Source organism: Papio anubis, chromosome 9, assembly GCF_008728515.1.
Source record: "Papio anubis isolate 15944 chromosome 9, Panubis1.0, whole genome shotgun sequence".
NCBI lineage: Eukaryota > Metazoa > Chordata > Mammalia > Primates > Cercopithecidae > Papio > Papio anubis.
Genome location: NC_044984.1, coordinates 6,657,706 through 6,684,946, shown reverse-complemented (window position 1 = coordinate 6,684,946; position 27,241 = coordinate 6,657,706). Strand labels below are relative to the sequence as shown.

The 27,241-nt window shown below is 49.1% G+C and overlaps 1 protein-coding gene across 1 annotated transcript in view; it reads left to right on the top strand.

Annotated features, from left to right (window-relative positions):
• The first annotated feature begins 840 nt into the window (after positions 1 to 840).
• Positions 841 to 27,241, top strand: part of CHD4 (chromodomain helicase DNA binding protein 4) — a 37,925-nt gene continuing 11,524 nt past the window's right edge. Inside the window, exons 1-31 of the mRNA XM_031650986.1 lie at positions 841 to 958; positions 1,805 to 1,982; positions 5,780 to 5,901; positions 6,102 to 6,317; positions 6,507 to 6,625; positions 7,056 to 7,297; positions 7,518 to 7,645; positions 7,902 to 8,037; positions 8,175 to 8,353; positions 8,558 to 8,797; positions 10,157 to 10,360; positions 10,483 to 10,688; positions 12,667 to 12,798; positions 13,356 to 13,452; positions 14,114 to 14,305; positions 15,147 to 15,347; positions 15,536 to 15,673; positions 15,947 to 16,068; positions 16,197 to 16,371; positions 16,449 to 16,513; positions 16,967 to 17,069; positions 17,160 to 17,291; positions 17,401 to 17,518; positions 20,489 to 20,613; positions 20,954 to 21,191; positions 21,344 to 21,519; positions 25,675 to 25,855; positions 25,940 to 26,026; positions 26,116 to 26,204; positions 26,304 to 26,437; positions 26,777 to 26,921. Of these exons, the coding sequence (XP_031506846.1) occupies positions 1,883 to 1,982; positions 5,780 to 5,901; positions 6,102 to 6,317; positions 6,507 to 6,625; positions 7,056 to 7,297; positions 7,518 to 7,645; positions 7,902 to 8,037; positions 8,175 to 8,353; positions 8,558 to 8,797; positions 10,157 to 10,360; positions 10,483 to 10,688; positions 12,667 to 12,798; positions 13,356 to 13,452; positions 14,114 to 14,305; positions 15,147 to 15,347; positions 15,536 to 15,673; positions 15,947 to 16,068; positions 16,197 to 16,371; positions 16,449 to 16,513; positions 16,967 to 17,069; positions 17,160 to 17,291; positions 17,401 to 17,518; positions 20,489 to 20,613; positions 20,954 to 21,191; positions 21,344 to 21,519; positions 25,675 to 25,855; positions 25,940 to 26,026; positions 26,116 to 26,204; positions 26,304 to 26,437; positions 26,777 to 26,921 (4,542 nt within the window). The 5' untranslated portion in view covers positions 841 to 958; positions 1,805 to 1,882. The remainder of the gene's footprint in view (positions 959 to 1,804; positions 1,983 to 5,779; positions 5,902 to 6,101; positions 6,318 to 6,506; positions 6,626 to 7,055; positions 7,298 to 7,517; positions 7,646 to 7,901; positions 8,038 to 8,174; positions 8,354 to 8,557; positions 8,798 to 10,156; positions 10,361 to 10,482; positions 10,689 to 12,666; positions 12,799 to 13,355; positions 13,453 to 14,113; positions 14,306 to 15,146; positions 15,348 to 15,535; positions 15,674 to 15,946; positions 16,069 to 16,196; positions 16,372 to 16,448; positions 16,514 to 16,966; positions 17,070 to 17,159; positions 17,292 to 17,400; positions 17,519 to 20,488; positions 20,614 to 20,953; positions 21,192 to 21,343; positions 21,520 to 25,674; positions 25,856 to 25,939; positions 26,027 to 26,115; positions 26,205 to 26,303; positions 26,438 to 26,776; positions 26,922 to 27,241) is intronic.

Below are 27,241 nucleotides of genomic sequence, written 5' to 3'. Positions count from 1 at the left end.
GACAGTAGGGCTGTTGATCATTACGGGTTATCTTTTTGATAGAGGAGGGGTACTTACTATAGGCTGTGGAGCTAGAAGAGGGAAGGGTGGGGGTGACGTGAGCCTCTAGACCCTAGCCTGCAGGGACTGAGGGCAGCCCTAGGGGGTTAGTTATTACGGGATGTCAGTATAGAAAGTGGGAGACTGATTATTATGGGATGTGTGTGGGAGGAGGCCGAGTGTCCGTTGTTGTAGTATGGGGGGGGGGTGGGGTTCTGACGATTATGGGGGGTGGGGGTGGGGGGGGGGGGTGAAGGATGGTTATTATGGGATGTCTGTGGGGGATGGGGCTGAGTATTATGGGATATGAGGCATAAGTGCTGGGAGGGGTGCTTATTATGGGATGGCCATGGGGAGGGAGAGGTGAATTATTATGGGATGTTAGCATTAGGGCCAAGAGTGAAGAAGTTGGCAAAGGATGGCTATTATGGGATGTCTAAGAGGGTTAGTTGCAAAAGGTCTGCAATATTATGTCAGCAGCCCCTGACATATGTGTATGAAATGTGGGGGGGCAGGGTGTATGTGTGTGTTGTGTGTGTGTGTGTGTGTTTTGGGGGGGGATGTCCGTGTGTATTATGGGATGGCCAGGAGGTGGGCGGTTGCCCAGGTGACACGCGCGCGCGCGCTCGAAGGGGGCGTGGCCAGTGGTTGCCTGAGCGACGAGGGGGCGGGGGTTGCCCGGGAGACCTGGGGAGGAGGGTGGCGGTAGTGGAAGGGGGGGTTGGAGTTGGTTGAGGTTATTATGGGCTGTCCGTGGGGGGGCGGGGCCTGTGCGGTGGGATTTCCCGGCCGGTGTTTCAGGCCCTTTAAGAGGCGACGCCGGAGCCGGAGCCATTTTCCCCCCTTCGGCCGCGGCGAGGAGGAGCTGGAGCGGGAGTGACACTGAGCCGGACCCAGCGCGACCTGCGGCGGCTCCGGGGTGAGGATAGCGCCGGGTTCCCAAAGAGACGCCCCTCACGGCCCGACCAGCCCCGAGGTCATCCCGTCACCCGCCCCTTCCTTAGGCGTCTCCGGACCCGCGGACCGCCCCTTGCCCAGAGGAGCCGACCCTTCCTTTCCTGGCCTGCAGGGCGCCCGGCCTCCTCCCTATCACCCGCCCTAACCCTGCCGGAGTCTTGCTCCCCGCGACCCCCGCCTCCGGCTTGGTCTCCCACAATGCCCGGCGCCCACCCCCTCGCCCTTTGATCATTTGCCCCCCCGGGACACGTGGCCCGGCCCCCTTCCCGGTGGGACGCTTTCGCCCCCCGCGTCCCTGCCTCCGGCCCCCCGCAGCGCCCGAGCCTCCACGCCCCCTCGTCCCCGCAGCTCTTGAGGAGAACCTGAGTTGTCCCAGAGGACAGCCTTTGGAGAGCTGCCCTGTCTGGGGACTGGCCCCTCCCCGGGCGCAGGGAGGCGCCCCCCCACCCCCAAGTGACCTTGTGTCCCAGAGCGCTTCGCCGCCTGCCGCCTCCCCTGGCCCCCCCGTGCCGCTGCCACTTGGACCCCCTCCCCCGTCACACCCCGCTCGGTCCAGCCCGGCGTCTCCCCTCCCCGCGCTTGCACCAGCCTGCCCTCGGAGGCGTCGCTCCCTCGCTCCGTGGGGGCGCCTGCCGGGGAGCCGGCTTCCGGGCTGCCCCCAAGGAGTGTGGAACTAAGTTCAGCCTGAGCGGTTCGGGTGCCCTGCTAGGGTGGCTGGGGTGGGGGGCGGAAAGAGCGGGTGGGTGTGGGGGAGGGGGACAGTGCGCGTCACTGACTGTTCTCTGTTTCTCCCCCCTCCCCCGCACAGTGACTCGGGCCAGTGTAGAGGGCCCCAGGCCGCCGGCAGGAGCAGCTGGGCCAATTCCCTGGCCGGGAGCGGAAGGGGATGGCGTCGGGCCTGGGCTCCCCGTCCCCCTGCTCGGCGGGCAGTGAGGAGGAGGATATGGATGCACTTTTGAACAACAGCCTGCCCCCACCCCACCCAGGTAACATCTTCCCCAAGGGCCCAGGGCGGGAAGGAGGCATCTGGGGCTCTCCCGAGTGACTGCTCTGGTGAGGCAGGACTGTGTTGCTCGGCTGTCTCTGTGCAGAGCCGGAGGTGGAGGGCATCCGAAGGGAGTGGTTCCCTTCTGCGGAGCTCTAGTGTGAGGGGGGTGGAAGCCATGTGCCTCCTGGGCACCGCGGACGGAGATGCCAGCTTGCTGCACTCTGTCTTGAGGAATGCTCTGCAGTTCCCAGTTGAGGGAGCTCTCTGGGCTGGCAGGCATTACCTTGTGTGTGGGTCCTCGGAGGAATGCAGGTAGCTGGGACCCCTGGAGGCTTGTGGTGGTGGCGGAGGGGGGCATTGAGGATTCTATTTGAAAGACCAGCCCGGCATCTGTGCTAGTAGGATCCTGTGGTTGCCGCTGTGGAAAAGAAAGAGGGAGTGCTGGTTACACTCTATCTGATTATTTTTAGCTTCTGATCAGTTACCGGTTTTCTGTGCTGTCTCAGCTGTGTGAAGTTTGAATCGCGCTCCTCAGCAGGATCTGGAGTGCTTTTAGCCAGGCAGATTGCTGGAATGTTTTGAGTGGGGAAGTGATGGGGGCTCGGGAAGGATGTAATAGCCTAGTGAAGAGGGGCAAAAGAAGGGAGGGCATCTTTCTTCTCTTGGTGAGTGGACATAATTTTGGCTTTTTTCCTACTGGCTTCTGCCTCTATGAGGTAGCCTGGGGTTTAGGCTAGCAGTGTAAAGCGTCTGTGTAGGTGTGCTAGGGGTTGCTCTATCTGTGTTTTGGGGTGGCTCCATGAACTGGCCAAACCCGTATGGTTATAACTACATTGCCTGATTGGGGGAGCCCTTGTCTATCCTCAAATGATGGTTGATGTCATGTTCCTAAGCAGATGTCTTTCTCTTCTGTGTCCTTTTTCAGAGCCCCTAGCTAAGTCATCTACTTGTTTCCTTGACCTTCATGTTTTCTAGTTTCATTTTTTTTCCTATGTGTCATTTCTTCATTCCTTCTGCTTCTACTTTTCTTCTCATTTTGGAGCCTGCTGATCCTGTTTTTGTTTCTCATCCAGCATCATTCACTTCTGCCTTCTCTCTTCTTAGCTTCAGTGGAAGTTGAGGTGGTCTGGGAGAGATGCTTTCACATTTGGTACTTTTTAAGTTGGAAGTCTTGACTTCAACCTGAGGCCATTTAGGAGAGGGGTTAGTGTTGTCATGGAGTCTTGGCTGTTGGGATGAGAAACTTGGTTTCATCCTTGTGTAGGGTAGAGGGGCAGATTTCCATGCCCTTGCCCAAGGTGAGGGCAGGGTGGTGGTGCTGGTAAGGGGACCCCGTCTTTCTGAAAGGGGCATGAGAAACAGTAGTGCTGCCTAGACATTGTGGGTTCCACATCTTGGGCTCCCATTGTCCCCTTGGGCTGGGGCTGCCTTTCATGTTGACTGGGAGCTGCGCAGGAGCTGTGAACTCTGTCCTGAGCTGTAGCATGACCCACTTTTTCCACTTGCCACACCCCATTCCTGTCCCTTTCCCAAATCTTCCTCTATATCTCAGTCAGTTTGTTGTTTGCCATTTCAGCATATTATTTGCCTGAGAAGTTTGGGGGTTCCATGTGCATGGAAGGATGTCCCCTTTGCCTCTATGGGTTATCTTTATCTCCACTTCCAGCTTTTATGGGGGTGGTGAGATATAGCTAGCTGATGGGGATTGGGGGTTGACTTGGGGATTGTTGGGGAAAAGCCCTGAAGAAAATGATTCTGGTGAAATCCGGGCTGGTGTTCCATTCCCAAGGGGGAATGGGAGGGGCTTTCTTGTGCCTGGTCTTATTCTGAGAAGCAGGGAGGCTGATGGTGCTTTGTCCAGCCTAATGTCTCATTCCCTAGTGTCTGTCTAGCTCAAGAAGTGGGGAGCCAGAGACATTTTAGGGCTAATTTTGGGGGTTAAGAGCTAAGAGCATGTCAGGGATTGAAGGAGGGATATTACTTTCTTTTTTATTTTTGAGACGGGGTCTCACTCTGTCACCCAGGTTGGAGTGCAGTGGCACGATGTTGGCTCACTGCAACCTCCACCTCCCTGGCTCATGGGATTCTCCTGCTTCAGCCTCCTGAGTAGCTGGGATTACAGGCACCCACCACTATGCCCGACTAATTTTTGTGCTTTTAGTAGAAATGGGGTTTCACCATGTTGGCCAAGCTAGTTTCGAACTCCTGATCTCAAATGATCTGCCCGCCTCAGCCTCCCAAAGTGCTGGGATTACAGGCATGAGCCACTGCACCCGGCCGGGATGTTATCTTCTACCACTGTCTGGGTCCTGCTCCTTTTTTTTGTGCAGACATTCCCATATTTGTTGGATAGGACTTTGGGTGGGGGGGGTGAGGAAGCTGAGCTTCAGAGGCTTCTTGTGGGCCTCCATTCCTCAAACTAAATCTTTTGGGTATCAGAAATTTGGGGAGAAGGTTGTATGTCCTGACCACAGGTCCATTGAGCCTTTGTTAAATCTCAGCTCTGATGATTGAAAAAATAATTGTGATCGAGGGGGTAATCGAGTTCTTCCCTTAGTATTACCTTCATGTTTGTCTCACTCTCCTTGGGTTTCCTTGCTTAGGACATTAGGGTGGCCTCTTGTGAACCGTGTCATCCCAGAGTAGGTGGCATTTGGACTTGGGGCCAGGTAATAATTTGGGGAGGCTTCTGTGAGGGCAGTCTCCTCCCCCCCCCCCCCCCCCCGCCCCACCTCTGTCAACCCCGCCCCCTCCCCTGCCACTTCCTGTCTGTCCTATGTTGGCAGCTGGGTGCCCTGGACTGGCTTCTGCGGTCAGGAGCCATTTTCCCTCTCCTCAGTGGGTGAGGCACTCCCTTCTTCTCTCCACTCCTTTCTCTATCCCCCCCCAACTTGGGCGGGGGTGGCTTGGAAAGAGGGACAGAGAGGAGGGAGGAGGGAGTCTGGTGTGAATGTCTGTTACAAAGGAAGCTGCCTCCTGGCCTTCTGTGTGCCCCTACCCACCTATCCTTGCCCAGGAGCTTTCAGTATTACCCCAGGCTTTGTGTGTGCTTCCAGCCAGGGGAGGAGGTGGAGCCAGATGGGAGGAGGATTGCTGGGGGGTGGGTGCAGGGGGAGATGGTGACAGCTGGGCTGATTTGGGCCCCTAGGGAGAAGAGGCTGCTGACCCAGGAGAAGCTGAGGAGGAACATTAGGGTTGGAGATGGGGAAAGGAAATTGTATTTTAGGAGTGGGCATGAGATTGGTCTGGCACCTGAACCTAGGACTTAAAGGTTCTGGTTAATTTGAGCAGTGATGATTTCAAAGTGGTTGGAGAAGGATGTGGTTTCCGAGACCCCTGAACTGATCCTGTTCTGGGAAGGTATATTGTATAGTTTTTGCTTTCTGAGTAGGATTTTTCATTCTCATTCCCTAGTTTATAGAATACTTGGTGGCCAGTTATAGGAGGCCTAAATCTAGTTCTCTTACATGGTGAACTCTAAGCAGCTCAGTTCAGCTGTGCTGGTGAACATCTAGAGGATTGCTGGTAGGAATGGGGAGAGAGGAGGCAGGGGTCTGGACAGCTGCCCGAGGTGGGCCTGGTCTGGCCTGGCAGGCCTATTTTGGGTATATACAGCTCTCTCTTTGTCTGTTTTTGTCCTGGGTATCAGCTTCCTTCTGTACAGAGTATAGCAGTTCTCTTCAGAGGAATCTGGGACAAGAGGTGGGGAATAAAGTCTAAAGCCTCTGGATTAGGGCCTAACCTTTTGCTATTGATCTTTTTCCCTGCCTACCACTCTTTGCCAAATACATGTAGAAAATGAAGAGGACCCAGAAGAGGATTTGTCAGAAACAGAGACTCCAAAGCTCAAGAAGAAGAAAAAGCCTAAGAAACCTCGGGACCCTAAAATCCCTAAGAGCAAGCGCCAAAAAAAGGAGGTGAGTGGGTGACTGAATGTTACGGGGAACCAGAAGAAGAAGGGAGGAGCTCTGAGAAGGGTTGAAGGGCTGAGGGCATTTGTTTCTTTCTTAGGAGTGGTGGGCCAGGTTCTGGGGATGAGCCTCAGGGCTGTCCTGAGGTCAGCATGTGTGTAGCATGTGTGTGTCTGTCTCCCTCTCCCCCCCTTTCCTTGCTCCAGCGTATGCTCTTATGCCGGCAGCTGGGGGACAGCTCTGGGGAGGGGCCAGAGTTTGTGGAGGAGGAGGAAGAGGTGGCTCTGCGCTCAGACAGTGAGGGCAGCGACTATACCCCTGGTAAGAAGAAGAAGAAGAAGCTTGGACCTAAGAAAGAGAAGAAGAGCAAATCCAAGCGGAAGGAGGAGGAGGAGGAGGATGACGATGATGATGATTCAAAGGTGCCTGGACCTGCATCCTCTTCTTTGTACAGTTAAACTTTTGTCCTTTTGTTTCTTAGACATCCTACTGCCCTTTAGAACACTTTCTTTTCTTTTCCTTTTAACTCTGTTACTCTGGTTTTTCAGTACAAATTTGTTTAGCAGGTATGGGCACTAGGTGGCAGGTGCCTGACTTTGCTCTTTCTGCAGGAGCCTAAATCATCTGCTCAGCTCCTGGAAGACTGGGGCATGGAAGACATTGACCACGTGTTCTCAGAGGAGGATTATCGAACCCTCACCAACTACAAGGCCTTCAGCCAGTTTGTCAGGTAAAACAGGAGGGGCTTGCGGAAGGGGGAGGAGAGTCTTTCTATTATCTCTTCTTTCTTCTCTTTCTTTCTTTTATTCTTTTTTTTTTTTTTTTTTTTGAGAGGGAGTCTCGCGCTGTCGCCCAGGCAGGAGTGCAGTGGCTGGATCTCGGCTCACTGCAAGCTCCGCCTCCCGGGTTTGCGCCATTCTCCTGCCTCAGCCTCCCGAGTAGCTGGGACTACAGGCGCCCGCCACCTCGCCCGGCTAGTTTTTTGTATTTTTTAGTAGAGATGGGGTTTCACTGTGTTAGCCAGGATGGTCTCGATCTCCTGACCTCGTGATCCGCCCGTCTCGGCCTCCCAAAGTGCCGGGATTACAGGCTTGAGCCACCGCGCCCGGCCTCTTTTATTCTTAAACATTTTCCTCTGCTCTTCTCCATTTCTCCACCAGACCCCTCATTGCTGCAAAAAATCCCAAGATTGCTGTCTCCAAGATGATGATGGTTTTGGGTGCAAAATGGCGGGAGTTCAGTACCAACAATCCCTTCAAAGGCAGTTCTGGGGCATCAGTGGCAGCTGCGGCAGCAGCAGCGGTGGCTGTGGTGGAGAGCATGGTGACAGCCACTGAGGTTGCACCACCACCTCCCCCTGTGGAGGTGCCTATCCGCAAGGCCAAGACCAAGGAGGGCAAAGGTGAAATGGGGTTCAAATGGGAGTGGGGGTGTCTAGTGTGGGCTTAAGATGTCAAAGACAGAGCATGGGAATGGTGTTCTGTCAGCCCTAAGGTAGGAGATAGGAGGGAGGAGTGAGTCTTGAATTTTGGAGGGAAGTTTGGGCATCTGAATGTGGGGAAGGTCTTTTCCCATCTTTGGTGATGTGGTATTTTATATATTTGGATGTATCCTGATTTTAGGTCCCAATGCTCGGAGGAAGCCCAAGGGCAGCCCTCGTGTACCTGATGCCAAGAAGCCTAAACCCAAGAAAGTAGCTCCCCTGAAAATCAAGCTGGGAGGTTTTGGTTCCAAGCGTAAGAGATCCTCGGTGAGAGCCCGGCCCATCACTTTAGGGAGGGTTCCATGTATACTAGAAAGGATGTGACCTTATATCAGGACCTGTCCTTCCTAGTAGGCACATAAGAATGTGGGGAGTTGCCCACAGAACAGGATGAGACTCGGCTCCCTGTATAACAGTGCTTGCTGGGATTCTGGTATCCTCAGTGAGAGAGCACTCCCTTGTCTGCCACTCTTTCCTTCCCCTTGGCTTGAATGTCTAACCTTATTCTTTTTCATCCTGTCAGAGTGAGGATGATGACTTAGATGTGGAATCTGACTTCGATGATGCCAGTATCAATAGCTATTCTGTTTCTGATGGTTCCACCAGCCGTAGTAGCCGCAGCCGCAAGAAACTCCGAACCACTAAAAAGAAAAAGAAAGGTGTGTTTCTCTTCTGTATATTTGTGATGGGATGAGGTGGGAGTGATTAGGGAAGAATCTCCCTAAGGAGATAGGGGTTGGGGGTGGGGGGAGGTAGTTTTTTTCTAATAACTGGGCTTTCCCTCTTCCTTGCCCAGGCGAGGAGGAGGTGACTGCTGTGGATGGTTATGAGACAGACCACCAGGACTATTGCGAGGTGTGCCAGCAAGGCGGTGAGATCATCCTGTGTGATACCTGTCCCCGAGCTTACCACATGGTTTGCCTGGATCCCGACATGGAGAAGGCTCCTGAGGGCAAGTGGAGCTGCCCACACTGCGTGAGTGTCTGGCCATTGTGGCCCCTTGGAACTCATGAGAAGAAGGGTGGGACAGTAAAGCTCTTTGGGGCCTGGATGGAAATGGAAATGCTGGTGCTGCGGGTTGTGAGCTTTGGGAAGCATTCAAAGGAATGATGGGTACTGGCTTCAGACTTCGGTGGGTGGGTGGGGGTAATAATCTGAATCTGTGGTCGTTTACTGCAGGAGAAGGAAGGCATCCAGTGGGAAGCTAAAGAGGACAATTCGGAGGGTGAGGAGATCCTGGAAGAGGTTGGGGGAGACCTCGAAGAGGAGGATGATCACCATATGGAATTCTGTCGGGTCTGCAAGGATGGTGGGGAGCTGCTCTGCTGTGATACCTGTCCTTCTTCCTACCATATCCACTGCCTGAATCCCCCACTTCCAGAGATCCCCAACGGTGAATGGCTCTGTCCCCGTTGTACGGTGAGTGACTGATCTCAGCCAGGGCAAAAGATGTGGAAAGTGTAGTCTTTTCTATGTAGGGTATTGTGAAGCTGGCGTGCGGGAGAGGAACTGTGAGCTTTTCAACCCTGAGAAAGGTATTTTCCTTTATCCTATAGTGTTGGGATACTTTTGTCCTGGGAAAATGTAGGACTGACTTCAAACAGAGGAGTTGATGTTTTGCCAGCTCTCTGAAGAGGAGATGAAGCAATGTTCTTTTAGCTGAGAACATGTGTCTCTGTGTTGACACCCTGCCTCAGGGTCTTGGTAGCTTACAATGTTTTTAATTTTTTTGTTAAAAAACTGTTTTTTTGGAGACAGGGTCTCACTCTGTCATCCAGGCTAGAGTGCAGTGGTGCAGTCATAGCTCATTGCAACCTCCAACTCTTGAGCTCAAGTGATCCTTCTATCTCAGCCTCTTGCTGAGTAGCTAGGAGTACTGCTGCATGCCACCACATCCAGCTAATTAAAAAAAAAAAAAAATCTTTGTAGAGACAGGGTCTCACTATGTTGCCTAGGCTGGTCTTGAACTCCTGCTCTGAAACTATTCTGCTCCCTTGTCCTCCCTAAGTGCTGGCATTACAGGTGTATACCACCGTGCCAGCCAGTTTAGAATGTTTAATAGGGCCACTTACTGCTTTTAGATTGCTTAAGGGAGGAATTCTGTGCTTTAAGTCTGTTGATTTCCTGATTCTTTTGGCTGCTTATTGAAGTCTTAACTACTGGCTTTGTTAAGCAGATAGGAATGATAGTGGCACGGAAATCCTGGATGATGTCCAGAAATGGAGAGAGAATTGTATCACAGGTTAGGATTAGATAGGTATCTAATCCAGAAGTGGGAAATCCAAAATACTTCTGGTCCCAAGCATTTCACATGAGGGGTCCTCAACCTGTATTCTCTCCCTGGAGGAGTCCTGGGATTAGATTTTATTTGAAATGAGATCTTTTTTTTTTTTGAGACGGAGTCTCTCTCTGTCCTGTCCCCTAGGCTGGAATGCAGTGGGGCAGTCTTGGCTCACTACAACCTCTGCCTCCCAGGTTCAAGTGATTCTCCTGCCTCAGCCCTCCGAGTAGCTGGAACTACAGGCGCGTGCCACAATGCCCAGCTAATTTTTGTATTTTTAGTAGAGACGGGGTTTCACCATGTTAGCCAGGATGGTCTCGATCTCTTGACCTCGTGATCTGCCCGCCTCGGCCTCCCGAAGTGCTGGGATTACAGGCATGAGCCACTGCTCCAGGCCTGAAATGAGATCTTAATCGTCCTTTGATAAAGTTGAGACTGTGGGCTGTCCCTTCTCCCATGGTTATGATTTGAGATTAAGTTGTCTCTTTTTCCCTCAGTGTCCAGCTCTGAAGGGCAAAGTGCAGAAGATCCTAATCTGGAAGTGGGGTCAGCCACCATCTCCCACACCAGTGCCTCGGCCTCCAGATGCTGATCCCAACACGCCCTCCCCAAAGCCCTTGGAGGGGCGGCCAGAGCGGCAGTTCTTTGTGAAATGGCAAGGCATGTCTTACTGGCACTGCTCCTGGGTTTCTGAACTGCAGGTAAGTTGAGGATAGGCTGGAGATGTAGGGGCTACGATGAATAGGATAGTGATAAAAGAGCCTTGTGGATAGAAAGAATGAACACAGCTTCTTGGTGGCTGATTTTCTCTTTCCGCTCCAAGCTGGAGCTGCACTGTCAGGTGATGTTCCGAAACTATCAGCGGAAGAATGATATGGATGAGCCACCTTCTGGGGACTTTGGTGGTGATGAAGAAAAAAGCCGAAAACGAAAAAACAAGGACCCTAAATTTGCAGAGATGGAGGAACGCTTCTATCGCTATGGGATAAAACCTGAGTGGATGATGATCCACCGAATCCTCAACCACAGGTACCAGCTGGGCACATGGGAGATAGGCAGTCTCCATGGGAGATTCCCGCTGAAGGGATTGGGAAAATGGATGTCACCGGCAACTTAGATTTGGAAGACACTGGTTTTTTTTTTTGAGACAGAGTCTCAGTCGCCCAGGCTGGAGTGCAGTGGTGTGATCTCGGCTCAGTGCAACCTCTGCCTCCCAGGTTCAAGTGATTCTCCTGCCTCAGCCTCCTGAGAAGCTGGGACTACAGGCGCGAGCCACCACGCCCAGCTAATTTTTTGTATTTTTAGTAGAGACGGGGTTTCACCATGTTGGCCAGGATGGTCTGGATCTCTTGACCTCAGGTGAAAGTGCTGGGATTACAGGCGTGAGCCACCATACTTGGTTGTTTGTTTTTTTGAGATGGAGTCTTGCTCTGTTACCCAGGCGGGAGTGTAGTGGTGCAACCTTGGCTTGCTGCAACCTTGGTCTCCTGGGTTCACGTGAATCTCCTGCTTCAGCCTCCCTAGTAACTAGGCATAGGCACCTGCCACCATACCCAGCTAATTTTTGTACTCTTAGTAGAGACAGGGTTTCACTATGTTGGCCAGACTGGTCTTGAACTCCTAACCTCAGGTGATCTGCCTGCCTTGGCCTCCCTAAGTTCTGGGATTAACACACATGAGCCACCATGCTTTATTTTGAGACAAAGTCTAGCTCTGTTGCCCAGGTTTGAGTGCAGTGTCGTGATCACTGCTCACAGCAGTCCCAAACTCCTGGGCTCAAGCAAGCTACCTGCCTCAGTTTCCCAAAACGTTGGGATTACAGGCGGGAGCTACTGCGCCTGACACTTTATGTTATTTATTTATTTATTTATTTATTTTATTATTGTGGTTTTTTTTGAGACGGACATGTTGCCCAGGCTGGAGTGCAGTGGCACGATCTCAGCTCACTGCAAGCTCCGCCTCCTGCATTCACGCCATTCTCCTGCCTCAGCCTCCCAAGTAGCTGGGACTACAGGCGATCGCCACCACGCCTGGCTAATTTTTTTTTTTTTTTTTTTAGTAGAGACGGGGTTTCACTGTGTTAGCCAGGATGGTCTCAATTTCCTGACCTCGTGATCCGCCCGCCTCATCCTCCCAAAGTGCTGGGATTACAGGCATGAGGCATCGCGTGTGGCCTATTTATTTATTTTTTGAGACAGAGTCTCGCTCTGTGGCCCAGCCTGGAGTGCAGTGACATGATCTAAGCTCACTGCAACCTCCGCCTCTCAGGCTCAAGTGATTCTCTGCCTCAGTCCCCGGAGTAGCTCTGATTACAGGCGTGTGCCACCGTGCCTGGCTAATTTTTTTTTTTTTGAGATGGAGTCTCTTTCTGTTACCCAGGTTGGAGTGCAGTGCTGCAATCTCAGCTTGATGCAACCTCCACCTCCTGGGTTCAAGCAATTTTTCTGCCTCAGCCTCCTGAGTAGCTGGGATTACAGGCATGCACCACCACGCCTTGCTAATTTTTGTATTTTTAGTAGAGACGGGGTTTTACCATATTGGCCAGGCTGATCTTGAACTCCTGACCTTGTGATCCACCTGCCTCAGCCTTCCAAAGTGCTGGGATTATAGGCATGAGCCACTGCGCCTGGCTTGACGCCTGGTTAATTTTTTTTGGTAGAGACGGGGTTTTGCCTTGTTGGCCTGGCTGGTCTTGATCTCCTGGCCTCAAGTGATCTGCCTGCCTTGGCTTCCCAAAGTGCTGGGATTACAGGTGTGAGCCATTGCACCTGGCCAACACTCTATGTTAATTATTAACTGACTGAATTCTGGTGTTTGAGTGTAACTAGGAAAGTATAAATTAGAGATAATTTTTGGTCAAAGACTGGTATAGTAGAGGCTCTGAAAACGTGTGATCTGTGGCATACCTAGAGGTCTGGTGTGGAACATACGGTATTGCTGGTTTTTGAGAGCAAGTGAGGAGGGTTGCTTTTTCTGGCTCTGAGGGTTTTTTCTCCTTGACTTGCAGCGTGGACAAGAAGGGCCATGTCCACTACTTGATCAAGTGGCGGGACTTACCTTATGATCAGGCTTCTTGGGAGAGTGAGGATGTGGAGATCCAGGATTACGACCTGTTCAAGCAGAGCTATTGGAATCACAGGTGAGTGATTTTGGGTGAGGAATAGAGTTATTTCTTTTTTTTTTTCTTTCTTTTTTTTTTAATATGGAGCCTCGCTTTGTCACTAGGCTATAGTGCAGTGGCATGATCTTGGCTGACTGCAACCTTTGACTCCCTGGTTCAAACGATTCTTCTGCCTTAGCCTCCCGAGTAGCTGGGATTATATGCATATACCACCACACCCAACTAATTTTTTTTTTTTTTTTTTTAGACGAAGTCTTGCTCTTGTCCCCAGGCTGGAGTGCAATGGTGCGATCTCGGTTCACTGCAACCTCCGCCTCCCGGGTTCAAGCAATTCTCCTGCCTCATAGCTGAGATTACAGGCGTCTGCCACCACGCCTGGCTAATTTTTGTATTTTTAGTAGGGACGGGGTTTCACCATGTTGGCCAGGCTGGTCTCAATCTCCTGACCTTAGGTGACCTGCCTGCCTCAGCCTCCCAAAGTGTTGGGATTACAGGTGTGAGCCTCTGTGCCTGGGCAAGTTGTTTCTTCTATAGAAAAGGACTTTGGGCAGCTGCGTGACGTCTTTCTTCTTTAGGGAGTTAATGAGGGGTGAGGAAGGCCGACCAGGCAAGAAGCTCAAGAAGGTGAAGCTTCGAAAGTTGGAGAGACCTCCAGAAACGCCAACAGTTGATGTGAGTCGGAGTGGAAGGGACTGGAGGGTAGATTGTTGGGTAGGACAGTGTATCTTTGCTGCAGTCTAATGATGGTACTCTTAGGTAATGAAAAGATCACTTCAAGTCTGCTTCCCCACTTCTCCACGTCTCTATATATCAGAAAGCACTGGGATTACTTTCTTCTTTTGTCATCAGAAAAAAAAAGGAGGTGTATTTTGAATGACTGAAGAAGTGTTATCTAGGGGGAGGGGTCACATAGCCTAGCTTTTATGAACTTACATTGGAATCTGGCTTAATTCAGGCTCAGTTCCTCTGGGTTTTGTTTGTACAGTGTAATTTGAGGGTGATTAAAGTTAAAAAGATTCATCTAACAGGGACATACATTATTTACCTGGTAGATCCTGACTAGTAGAATTATTGTATTGGTAGGGAGTCTGTGATGTGTTTTTCCTCAGTGATATGTAGGACCAAAATCAGATCTGTCTGGTTAAGCCCTGTTTCCTGGAGGACCCTAAAGTGAATATGAAATTGCAGTAATTATAGGGGATCTCTTCCCTCAGAATTTTTGTAGCTTTTCCCCAGGAGGATCTGTGAAGACTAGAGAGGAGGAAGCAGCTGCTGTATTAGGGGAGGAAGGGAGTTCCTTGCCAGCTCTTGACTTCTCTGTTTCATCCTTCAGCCAACAGTGAAGTATGAGCGACAGCCAGAGTACCTGGATGCTACAGGTGGAACCCTGCACCCCTATCAAATGGAGGGTCTGAATTGGTTGCGTTTCTCCTGGGCTCAGGGCACTGACACCATCTTGGCTGATGAGATGGGCCTTGGGAAAACTGTACAGACAGCAGTCTTCCTCTATTCCCTTTACAAGGAGGTAAGGAAATCTGGGGCTGATAGTTTTTTTGTGTGGATATTTTGTGTTTGAAGCCTTCACTTACACTCTGAGTAGAGAGATAAAGGAATAAAAAAATTGGTCTCTGACCTTCAAGAACACTATGGATAATAAATAAACACATGTACACATGTGTTTAATAGATAGTAGATAAATGTGATAGTGGATAAACATACGTACGCAGCAGAAGATTTGAGGGTGTGGAGCCCTGGGTAGGATTAGCATTGGGTCTGTAGAGTCTCAGTTCTAGGGGAATGATTATGTGTTGAGGGAAGTAGAATTACGAGTAGAATTAGTATGGAAAGACTTGGCTGTACGCAGTGGCTCACACCTGTAATCCCAGCACTGGGAGCCTGAGGTGGGTGGATCACCTGAGGTCGGGAGTTTGACACCAGCCTGACCAACATGGTGAAACCCCGTCTCTACTAAAAATACAAAGTTAGCCGGGCGTGGTGGCGCATGCCTGTAATCCCAGCTACTTGGGAGGCTGAGGCAGGAGAATCACTTAAACCCGGGAGGCGGAGGTTGCAGTGAGCTGAGATTGCACCATTGCACTCCAGCCTGGGCAACAAGAGTGAAACTCCATCTCAGGAAAGAAGTATAGAAAGACTTAATGGGAGAGATAAGACTTGTAGTTATGGTGGGACCTTGTCTTTTTGGAAAGGCACAGGCTGGGCATGTGTATGGAGGAAGGTGAGAACAGGAGCAGGAGCGCAGGTGTCAGTCCTTGGCTCGGCTTGAGGGGACAGCAGGGTGCTGGGTGTTCACTGGGGTTGCAGTGTGTGGGGGCCCTCAGTCCTGACTTTCCTCTTCTTCCTCAAAGGGTCATTCCAAAGGCCCCTTCCTAGTGAGTGCCCCTCTTTCTACCATCATCAACTGGGAGCGGGAGTTTGAAATGTGGGCTCCAGACATGTATGTTGTAACCTATGTGGGTGACAAGGACAGCCGTGCCATCATCCGAGAGAATGAGTTCTCTTTTGAAGACAATGCTATTCGTGGCGGCAAGAAGGCCTCCCGCATGAAGGTATCTCAGGGCAGGGAAGCCACCCTAGAGAAAGAGTTGCGGCTTCTGGCTTAGTTTACCTCCTTGTGATCTGGTCCTTGGTGAGGCAAAAGGGTAATCCTGGGAGGAGGAAAACATTCCGTCAGTCCCCGGGTTGTGATTACATGAGAGAAGGTGACTAGTAGTGACCAAGTTGCCTTCATGTGCAGAAAGAGGCATCTGTGAAATTCCATGTGCTGCTGACATCCTATGAATTGATCACCATTGACATGGCTATCTTGGGCTCTATTGATTGGGCCTGCCTCATCGTGGATGAAGCCCATAGGCTGAAGAACAATCAGTCTAAGGTGAGGGCTGAGGGAGGGATGTTGGAGCCCTGACTTTGAGTTTTTTCTAGTACTCCCAATTTGTTAAGGGGAAGACTTGCAGGTGGAGAGGAGAGAGAAAAATTGTCTCTGCCTTCTTTCCTTGTATGTGACAGCCCTTGGTGGCCAGGCCTTTAAAAAGAATGTGAGGAGTGGGATGCTTAACTATTGGGCAGTGAAAAACTTGAAATTTGGTAGAGATTTACTAGAGCTGTGTTTTCATTGGATTTCACATTTTTCCATCTGCTTCACCAGTTCTTCCGGGTCTTGAATGGTTACTCACTCCAGCACAAGTTGTTGCTGACTGGGACTCCATTACAAAACAATCTCGAAGAGTTGTTTCATCTGCTCAACTTTCTCACCCCTGAGAGGTTCCAGTAAGTATGTGTTTATCTGTAATCGGCTCATAATTGTGCTTCTCATTCTTCCTGTTGCCCATTTCCTGTATCACTTTTCTTTCTTCCCTTCTCCTTCTCCGATAACTTTTTCCTTTTTCTTTCTGAAGCAATTTGGAAGGTTTTTTGGAGGAGTTTGCTGACATTGCCAAGGAGGACCAGATAAAAAAACTGCATGACATGCTGGGGCCGCACATGTTGCGGCGGCTGAAAGCCGATGTGTTCAAGAATATGCCCTCCAAGACAGAACTAATTGTGCGTGTGGAGCTGAGCCCTATGCAGAAGTGAGTTGGGAGGGACAGAAACAGACTCCATTTAGACATCTGCCAGTCTGCAGTCTTTCCTATTCCTCCCCACTCCAGCTTCCCGCGCGGCATCTGGTGGATGGAGCGCGCCTAAAGAAAGGATGCGCCAGCTGGTGGCTCGGGCCTGTAACCCAGCACTTTGTTTAGGCGGGTGGATCACGAGGTCAGACCAGACCATCCCTGGCTAACATGGCGTGTCCCCTGTCTCACCAAAAATACAAAAAAAAACTAGTCGGGCGTAAGGCGGCCGAACCCAGCTACCGGAGGCCGAGGCGGGAGAATGGCGTGAACCCGGAGGTTGAGCTTGGTAGGACGACCGCCACGGACCTGTTCGCCAGCACGCCAGCCATCCCGCCCCGCGAAACCTATGCCGGTTTCGGCTTTTACTCTACTTATTTTGTGGTTGGTACCTTCCGTGATTTAAATGGTGGTGGTAGTGCTCGTCCAGTGCAGCGATGTTGAAGCTGAAAACCCCAGTTGTTAGCCTGTATTAGTCACCGAAAGCCTCTCAGGTCTAACCTGTCTTTCTACTCCACATGAAGCCAATTACAAAGTACATCCTTCCGAACTTAAAGAATTAATGCCCGAGGTGGTGGCAACCAGGTGTCTCTGCTAAATGTGGTGATGGATCTTAAGAAGTGCTGCAACCATCCATACCTCTTCCCTGTGGCTGCAATGGTATGTAGTGCCACCTCCTGTTTTTCCCTGGGTTGGGACTCCTCCATATGTGCTTTCTTTTAATATTTTTTTCTTTGCTTTTGTTCTCAGGAAGCCCCTAAGATGCCTAATGGCATGTATGATGGCAGTGCCCTAATCAGAGCATCTGGGAAATTATTGCTGCTGCAGAAAATGCTCAAGAACCTTAAAGAGGGTGGGCATCGTGTACTCATCTTTTCCCAGGTATCATGTGGACTGGGAGCTTTAGGGAACAGTCATAGACAACCGTCAGTGATCTCAGGAAAGGGTTACCATCTGACTCTTCCATAATTAAACCATGCTCCTTTTACAGATGACCAAGATGCTAGACTTGCTAGAGGATTTCTTGGAACATGAAGGTTATAAATACGAACGCATCGATGGTGGAATCACTGGGAACATGCGGCAAGAGGCCATTGACCGCTTCAATGGTGAGAGAGAAGTTGTTTAGTTTCAGGAATTCTCTGTAACTTCTTGTGCATCTGCTTTTCTGTGTAGTTTTTTTCGGGCTTTGTCATTTGAGATGGAAGAGTAAAGCTTTTGAATGTCTCAGTTGGAAGAATGTATTGGACTATTCCTAGGAGATTTTTTCCTTTGGGGTCTTTGTTCTTTCTGCTAGAAAGAAGAAAGCATTGTATCTTGAGGGCAAGCAAGAGGTCAGGACTTGTTCAAGCTCAAATAGCAAGTTACTAGCAGACTTATCTGCCTCAGTAGACACTACTAGGGTTTGGTTTTGTTTTTTGTTTGTTTGTTTTTTGAGATGGAGTCTTGCTCTGTTACCCAGGCTGGAGTGCAGTGGTGCAATCTTGGCTCACTGCAACCTCCGCCTCCTGGGTTCAAGTGATTCTCCTGCCTCAGCCTCCCAAGTAGCTGGGACTATAGGTGCGTGCCACCACGCCCACCTAATTTTTGTACTTTTAGTAGAGATGGGGTTTCACCATGTTGGCCAAGATGGTCTTCATCTCCTGACCTCATTATCCGCCCGCCTTGGCCTCCCAAAGTGCTGGGATTACAGGCACGAGCCACCATGCCCAGCCTGTTTTGTTTTGTTTTGTTTGAGATGGGGTCTTACTCTGTTGCGGAGGCTGGACAGCAGTGGCATGATCATGGCTTACTACAACCTGGACCCACATCCAGGCTTAAGTGATCCTGCTGCTTCAGCCTCCCAACTAGCTGGGGCTATAGGCTTGAGCCACTGTACCTAGCTAATTAAAAAAATTTTTTTGAAGAGATGGGGTCTTGCCATGTTGTCCAGGCTGATCACAAACTTCTGGGCTCAAGCAGTCCTCCTGCCTTGGCCTCCCAAAGTATTGAGATGATAGGCATAAGCCACTGTACTCAGTGTCACTACTACTTGTTTTAAAAAAACTTTTTATTTTAATTTTAGACTTAGAAAAAAGTTACAGAACAGCACAGAGAGTTCATGTATACTGTTCAACTACCTAGCTTCTCTTAATAATAACTTACATAACTGCAGTACAATGATCAAAACTAGGAAATTATCATTGGTATTATACTATAAATGACAGACCTTCAATGGATGTCACCAATTTTTCCTGATGTCTGTTTTCTGTTTCAGGATCCAATCCCAGGTCCCATGTTCCATTTAGTTATTGTGCTTCCTGCTATCTATGACATTTATTTTTTTTCCTTTTCTTACATGATACAGATTTTTTTTTGAGATGGAGTCTCACTCTGTTGCCCAGACTGGAGTACAGTGGCACGATCTTGACTCATTGCAACCTGTGCCTCCTGGGTTCAAGCGATTCTCCTGTCTCAGCCTCCTGAGTAGCTGAGATTACAGGTGTGTGCCACCATGCCCAGCAGATTTTTGTATTTTTAGTAGAGACGGTTTCACCATGTTGGCCAGGCTGGTCTCGAACTCCTGACCTCAGGTAATCCACCTGCCTCGGCCTCCCAAAGTGCTGGGATTACAGGTGCGAGCCACTATGCCGGGTCAATATAGATACTTTTGATGAACACTGGTCAGTTATTTTGTAGCATGGCTCTAAGTTTGGGTTTGTGTGATGTTTTCTCTTGATTAAATTAGACATTTTGTGCAAGAATGCCACAGAGGTGATGTTGTGTCCTTTTCTTTTCTTTTTTTTTTTTTTTTTGAGACAGTCTTGCTCTGTTACCAGGCTGGAGTCTGGAGTGCAGTGGTGTGATCTTGGCTCACTGCAACCTCCACCCAGGTTCAAGCCATTCTCCTGCCTCAGCCTCCCGAGTAGCTGGGATTACAGGTGCCCGCCACCATGCCCGGCTAATTTTTGTACTGTTAGTAGAGACAGGGTTTCACCACGTTGGTCAAGATGGTCTCGATCTCCTGAGCTTGTGAGCCACTGCACCCGGCCGATGATGTTTCCTTTTCAATGCATCATACTGGGGCACGGACATGTGTTATGTCCCCTTACTGGTAATGACTTGATCACTGGTTAAGGTGGTGTCTGTTGAGTTTCTGCAGTGTAAAGTTTCTCTTGTTCCCAATTGTGATTGATAAATAGCTTGAGGGAGATATTTGAGACTGTGTCAGTGTCCTGTTTCTCCTTAAACTTTCACACTGATTTTAGTATCCATCAGTGGACTTTGCTTACAATGATTATTACTGTGGTGTTTGCCTATGAGGTTTTATATTCTGACATTCTTTCTTTTTTACCTTCGCCTCCTGGGTTCAAGCGATTCTCTTGCCTCAGCCTCCCAAGTAGCTGGGATTACGGGTGACTGCCACCATGCCTGGCTAATTTTGTATTTTTAGTAGGCAGGATTTCACCATGTTGGCCAGCTTAATTTCGAACTCCTGACCTCAGGTGATCTGCCCACCTCAGCCTCCCAAAGTGCTGGGGTTATAGGCGTGAGCCACTGCACCTGGCCTATTCTGACGTTTTTCTTTAAGAGATGGGGTCTTGCTCTGTTGCCCAGGCTGGAGTGCAGTAGCACAAAGCTCACTATAACCTTGAACTCTTGGGCTCAAGTGATTCTCCTGCCTCAACTTCCTGAGTAGCTGGGACTACAGGTGTGCACCACCATGCCCAGCTAATTTTTCTTTTTTTTTTGAGATGGAGTCTCTCGCTCTGTTGCCCAGGCTGAAGTGCAGTGGTGCAATCTCTGCTCACTGCAAACTCTGCCTACCGGGTTCAAGCGATTCTCCTGCCTCAGCCTCCCGAGTAGCTGGGACTACAGGTGTACACCACCATTCCTGGCTAATTTTTGTATTTTTAGTAGAGGCAGGGTTTCACCATGTTGGCCAGGCTGGTCTTGAACTCCAATGATCCACCTGTGTCTGCCTCCCAAAGTGCTAAGATTACAGGCTTGAGCCACCGCCCCGGCTTAATTTTTTAAACTACATTTGTGAATTGGAATTTAGGAGACACTTCTAATGGTGTTTTTGGTTCCTTTATTAGCACCAGGTGCTCAGCAGTTCTGCTTCTTGCTTTCCACTCGAGCTGGGGGCCTTGGAATCAATCTGGCCACTGCTGACACAGTTATTATCTATGACTCTGACTGGAACCCCCATAATGACATTCAGGTGAGCAGAGGCAGCAGGCAGCCTTAATAAGTAACATGTTAGAGGCATAGTGGCCTCTATGAGCACTCTACCATCTGGAATTAGGTTTTTAGGTGAGAAACAACAGATTCTTTTTGTGTTGTTTACCTTATTGTAAGCCAGAGAATTTTGTTAGCTGTGGTCCTATTTTGGGTAACATGTTAGAGGGTGGTGTCTGGAGGCAGGGGTGCAAAAGGAAGTTTCCTATGAGGGCAGGCTGTAGACCTTGTCTTGTGCCGAATTTAGAATACTATGTGGAAGTCAGGATAAGAGTGGCACCAGGAAAATACAATTTCTGGCTTTATTTCCTGCTCAACTCCAGGCCTTTAGCAGAGCTCACCGGATTGGGCAAAATAAAAAGGTAATGATCTACCGGTTTGTGACCCGTGCGTCAGTTGAGGAGCGCATCACGCAGGTGGCAAAGAAGAAAATGATGCTGACGCATCTAGTGGTACGGCCTGGGCTGGGCTCCAAGACTGGATCTATGTCCAAACAGGAGCTTGATGATATCCTCAAATTTGGCACTGAGGAACTTTTCAAGGATGAAGCCACTGATGGAGGTGAGCTAGTCAGGAACTTACATTTTGGTGTGGGGCTTGGCCTCTCTAAAAGTTAGGGAGAATCTTTGATACCAAGGGTCTTGTGGGACTTGCTTTTTCCACTGCAGCTGCTGAAGCTGACTTTGGGGATGTGGGCCCTTGATTTTTTATAGGAGGAGACAACAAAGAGGGAGAAGATAGCAGTGTTATCCACTACGATGATAAGGCCATTGAACGGCTGCTGGACCGTAACCAGGATGAGACTGAAGACACAGAATTGCAGGGCATGAATGAATATTTGAGCTCATTCAAAGTGGCCCAGTATGTGGTACGGGAAGAAGAAATGGGGGTGAGTATGAATCCAAGGCAATCCTGTGCTTGGTGATTGGTGTGAAAACTGGAACTGAGACCAAGGTGGTATTTGAGACAAGAGGAAAACATCTATAGGCAAATTCTTACATTGATGAATTGATACACCTCTTCCTTTGAAAACAAGGCTGATAACATGACTAATCAGATTTTCATCTTTGCCTTGGTTGTCAGAAAACTTACAACCAAATATGCTCACAACAGTTATTTTGGCTCTTTACCAGAATGTCATTTTCTCTTACGTGTTTTATTAAACCTTACACATAAAATTTTGAATGTTACCTCATCTCTCTAGAGAAAAGGCAGAAGATCCTAGATAATCTGTCTCTTTGTGTTTTCTGGTTTTTATTTAAGAGACAGGGTCTCTACCAGGTGTAGTGGCTCAAGTCTGTAATCCCAGCACTTTGGGAGGCCGAGACAGGTAGATAGATCACTTGAGGCCAGGAGTTTGAGACCAGCCTGGCCAACACGGTGAAACCCAGTTTCTCCTAAAAATAAAAAAATTAGCCAGGCATGATGGAGCACACCTGTAGTCCCAGCTACTCAGGAGGCTGAGGCAGGAGAATCGCTTGAACCCAGGAGGCAGAGGTTGCAGTGAGCTGAGATCACGCCATTGCATTCCAGCCTGGTGACAGAGCCAGACTCTGTCTGAAGAGAAAAAAAACAACAAAAAAAGAGACAGGGTCTGGCTCTGTCATCCAGGCTAGAGTGCAATGGCACAGTCATAGCTCAGTGCAACCTTAAACTCCTGGGCTGAAGAGTGACCCTAGTAGATGTGTGCTACCAGACCTGGTTAATTTTTTAAAATGTTTTTAGAGATGTCTTGCTGTGTTGCCCAGGATGGTCTTGAACTCCTGGCCTTAAGCAGTCCTCCTGCCTTGGCCTCCCAAAGCACTCCAGGTGTTACCCACTGCACCAGGTCTCCTTGTGTTTATTTTTATGTATTTATTATTTTATTTATGTATTTATTTATTTATGTATTTATTTATTTATTTATTTTGAGACGGAGTCCCACTCTCTCCCCCAGGTTGGAGTGCAGTGGTGTGATCTCAGCCCACTGCAAGCTCCGCCTCCCGGGTTCAAGCAATTCTCCTGCCTGAGCCTCCCGAGTAGCTGGGACTACAGGCGCCTGCCACACCTGTCTAATTTCTTTGTGTTTTTATTAGAGACGAGGTTTCACCGTGTTAGCCAGGATGGTCTTGATTTCCTGACCTTGTGATCCACCCGCCTTGGATTACAGGGGTTACAGGCGTGAGCCACTGCCCTGGCCTTACGTATGTTTTTTTTTTGAGACAGAGTCTTGCTCTGTTGCCCAGGCTGGAGTGCAGTGGTGGGATCACGGCCCACTGCAACCTCCACTTCTGGGTTCAAGCAATTCTCCTGCCTCAGCCTCCCAAGTAGCTGAGATTACAGGTACGCACCATTATGCCCGGCTAATTTTTTTATAGTTTTAGTAGAAACGGGGTTTTACCATGTGTGCTGGGGTATTCTAGAACTCCTGACCTCAAGTGATCCGCCTGCCTCGGCCTCCCAAAGTGGTGGGATTATAGGCATGAGCCACCGCGCCCGGCCTCCTTGTGTGTGTGTTTTTTTCTTTTTTTTTTTTTGAGACAGAGTCTTGCTCTCTCGCCCAGGGTGGAGAGCAGTGGCGTGATCTTGGCTCACTGCAACCTCTGCCTCCTGGGTTCAATTCTCCTTCCTCAGCCTCCCGAATAGCTGGGACTACAGGCATGTGCCACCACGCCCAGCTAATTTTTTGTGTTTTTAGTAGAGATGGGGTTTCACTGTGTTAGTCAGGATGGTCTCGATCTCCTGACCTCATGACCCATCTGCCTCGGCCTCCCAAAGTGCTGGGATTACAGGCATGAGCCACTATGCCCGGCCCCTCCTTGTGTTTTTTTAAAGATTAGAATCGGGCCAGGCGCGGTGGCTCATGCCTGTAATCCCAGCACTTTGGGAGGCCGAGGTGGGTGGATCACGAAGTCAGGAGATCGAGACTATCCTGGCCAACATGGTGAAACCCTGTCTGTAGAAAAATACAAAAATTAGCTGGGTGTGGTGGTGGGCACCTGTAGTCCCAGTTACTTGGGAGGCTGAGGCAGAGAATCACTTGAAACCCGGGAGGTAGAGGTTGCAGTGAAGCCAAGATTGCGCCACTGCACTCCAGCCTGGCGACAGAGTGAGACTCCGTCTCAAAAAAAAAAAAAAAAAATTAGAATCGGTCTATACCTTTTTATTCTCCTCCCTTCTCTTTCTTGGTCTTTTATAGTTAAAAAAAGAAAATAGTATGTGAGGAATGTGTGGCTTGTTTTAATGTTTTTCTCTCCCAAATGATGTAGAGGAGTATGAAATGGAAAAATAAAATTTCCTTTTTCTTCTGGTCTTCTGTAAACCACTCAGCTCAGGATTCTTTGAATTGGCGTTGGTTCTGGTGGTCTTTGTCATCTTTTCTCATTCTCCCACCTCAGAACCATCCCCCTTGCTGTGTTTCCCTGATACTTACCTGTGATTTTGTTCTTGAAGGTAATATGTCCAACCTCAGTTTATATGTAAGTGTGGCTGAATGGTCTGACATAGGTCTGCATACTATAGAGTTCAATCAGAAACGACCCTACTAATAGAATGCTCACATTCCTTTCAGTGGCAGTGAATGTAATAGAAGTGATTGACAGGAGGGAGAGCACATGATAAGTGGATCATCCTTGTTGGTGACTACACAAGTATACACATTGTTTTTTGATTAGTGACTGCAGCTGCTGTTGACTTCTTTTAAAAATTTTTTAACTTTTATTTTTGATAGTAATTTACATAGCTCAAAATACAGGAAAGGGCAAGATGCGGTGGCTCATGCCTAGAATCCCAGTACTTTGGGAGGCTGAGGCGGGAGGGCCGCTTGAGCCCAGGAGTTGGAGGCCAACTTGGGCAACATGGTGAAATTCCGTCTCTAAGTAATAAAAACATTAGCTGAGTGTGGTAGCTCATGCTGTGGTTCTAGCTGTGTGGGAGGATCGCTTAAACCTGGTGGTCGAGGCTGCAGTGAGCCATAATGATGCCACTGTACTCTAGCCTAGACAACACAGCTAGACCCTCTCCCCCCCCCAAAAAAAATACATATATATATTTATATGTACACACACGTCTCTCTTTTCTCTTCTGTCTTCTAACAATTTAGTTCCCTTCTTGGGGACAGCTAATGTTTTCAGTTCCTTTTATATCTTTACAAAAATATTTTATGTGTATACAAATTATACATATATTCATACATGTATATGTACACCCACATACATGTACCCAAAAACTTTTTTTTCCTTTTAAACACAAAAGTAATACCAATGCGATGTAAATGCCACATTGGTTAGGGAATAATAACAAGAAAAAAGTCTGTACATGTTGAGTACAGACAATTTTGTTTTTTCTCTGAATATTTTCCATCTATGGTGGTTTGAATCCACAGGTGCAGAACCCATGGATACAGAGGGCTGATTGTAATTTATTTAACTAGTTCCATAATGATGGACATTTAGGTTGTTTCTAATGTTATGCTATTAGCAGCTGTTTAATTCCAGTATAAGGGATACGGAATCAGTGAGTGATCCTGAAGTGTCTGAAAAAAATTCACTTTTAGAGGAGTATCAACATTTTTGGGATATAAGAGGCTATATATAATTCTTTTCGCTTTGCAGACAGTTGGTAAGCTTTTATGAAGTTTATGAAGAACAGAAAGGCTTATAGACCTCTTTTCTTCTCTCTTATGAAAATCTTTTACAGTATTTCAGAAGCTTCTCCATTCTGCCTTTCTAAGGCTCTGACCTCTTTTCTTTTTGCTATCTTCCGATTGTATATGCACCAGTGCAAGGGGTTAGAAGAAAGCATTCTGTCTCTTCATCTTTCCCTGTGATAATGGCTCTATCCCATGTTTTTCTTGAGTTATGCTGACTGCTAATGTATACATAATTATGAGGAGCTATGTACTCTCAATTAAATTTCTTCTAAGTTCGTAGGTCGAAACAGGCACACCAACTATTTAAGAGTCCAGTCATGAAAAGGAGCTAGCAGAGTGGGAACTATGAGGACCAGGGGTAGCTGGTGGTGCTGACTTCAGCACTCCTGAGTCCTGGCCCTCCCTCTGTCCCAGGAGGAAGAGGAGGTAGAACGGGAAATCATTAAACAGGAAGAAAGTGTGGATCCTGACTACTGGGAGAAATTGCTGCGGCACCATTATGAGCAGCAGCAAGAAGATCTAGCCCGAAATCTGGGTAAAGGAAAAAGAATCCGTAAACAGGTCAACTACAATGATGGCTCCCAGGAGGACCGAGGTGTGTGTGGCCGGCCCCGCCCCCCACCCATGGGCCGTTCCACTAGAGCAGTGGGCCCCGCTCATCTGCCCTCTCTCCCTCCAGATTGGCAGGACGACCAGTCCGACAACCAGTCCGATTACTCAGTGGCTTCAGAGGAAGGTGATGAAGACTTTGATGAACGTTCAGAAGGTGAGGGCTGTGCTTTTTTGTTGCTTTTCTAAATATTGCTTTGTTTCATATCCTACCTGTGTCACTCATTCATCTTTTTCTTCCTGCAGCTCCCCGTAGGCCTAGTCGTAAGGGCCTGCGGAATGATAAAGATAAGCCATTGCCTCCTCTGTTGGCCCGTGTCGGTGGGAATATTGAAGTAAGTGCCATGGGATTCTAAGGGTGGGTGAGTGCCAGATATTGGATCTTTGGTGGAGTGCGACCTGCTCCCTCTCACCTGGGTTTCTTCTTCCCCTAGGTACTTGGTTTTAATGCTCGTCAGCGAAAAGCCTTTCTTAACGCAATTATGCGATATGGTATGCCACCTCAGGATGCTTTTACTACCCAGTGGCTTGTAAGAGATCTGCGAGGCAAATCAGAGAAAGAGTTCAAGTGAGTTGAGGGCTGGCGTGGACTGATCTAGAGCAAGGGCTTCTTGTGCTATCTAGCTGGTCATTCCATGGTTCTAGGCCCAGCCGTGCAGGGAAGTGGGCTCTTTCCTCTGTTGAAGTTGGCAGGTGAAGCTGTTAGTAATGTGTTCCTAGCTTCCCTGGAAGAGAACCTGGGTCTTCTTGTGGGGTCTGGAGATCAGCCTTCCAGTGCAGTGGTGGGCTTTACCTCAAGGTGGAGCCATAGTTATTGCCTGTGATAATGCCTCACGAAGGGATGGAAAAAGAATCTTAAGAGTCAGCATGATCCCTGTTTAACTCATTTCTCTACTTCTTTACACAGGGCATATGTCTCTCTCTTTATGCGGCATTTATGTGAGCCGGGGGCAGATGGGGCTGAGACCTTTGCTGATGGTGTCCCTCGAGAAGGCCTGTCTCGCCAGCATGTCCTTACTAGAATTGGTGTTATGTCTTTGATTCGCAAGAAGGTGAGCCCTGAGCCACTTGCCATTGTTAAAAGTTTCTAGGGGGCCAGGCGCAGTGGCTCACACCTGTAATCCCAGCACTTTGGGAGGCCGAGGCGGGCGGATCACTTGAGGTCAGGAGTTTGAGACCAGCCTGGCCAACATGGCGAAACCCCGTCTCTACTAAAAATACAAAAATTAGCTGCGTGTGGTGGTGGGCACCTGTAATCCCAGCTACTCAGGAGGCTGAGGCAGGAGAATTGCTTGAACCCAGGAGGCGGAGACTGGAGGGCCAATAGGAAAGGAGCCTGCAGCTGGAATTGGGTCTTCAATTTCTTGTCCCA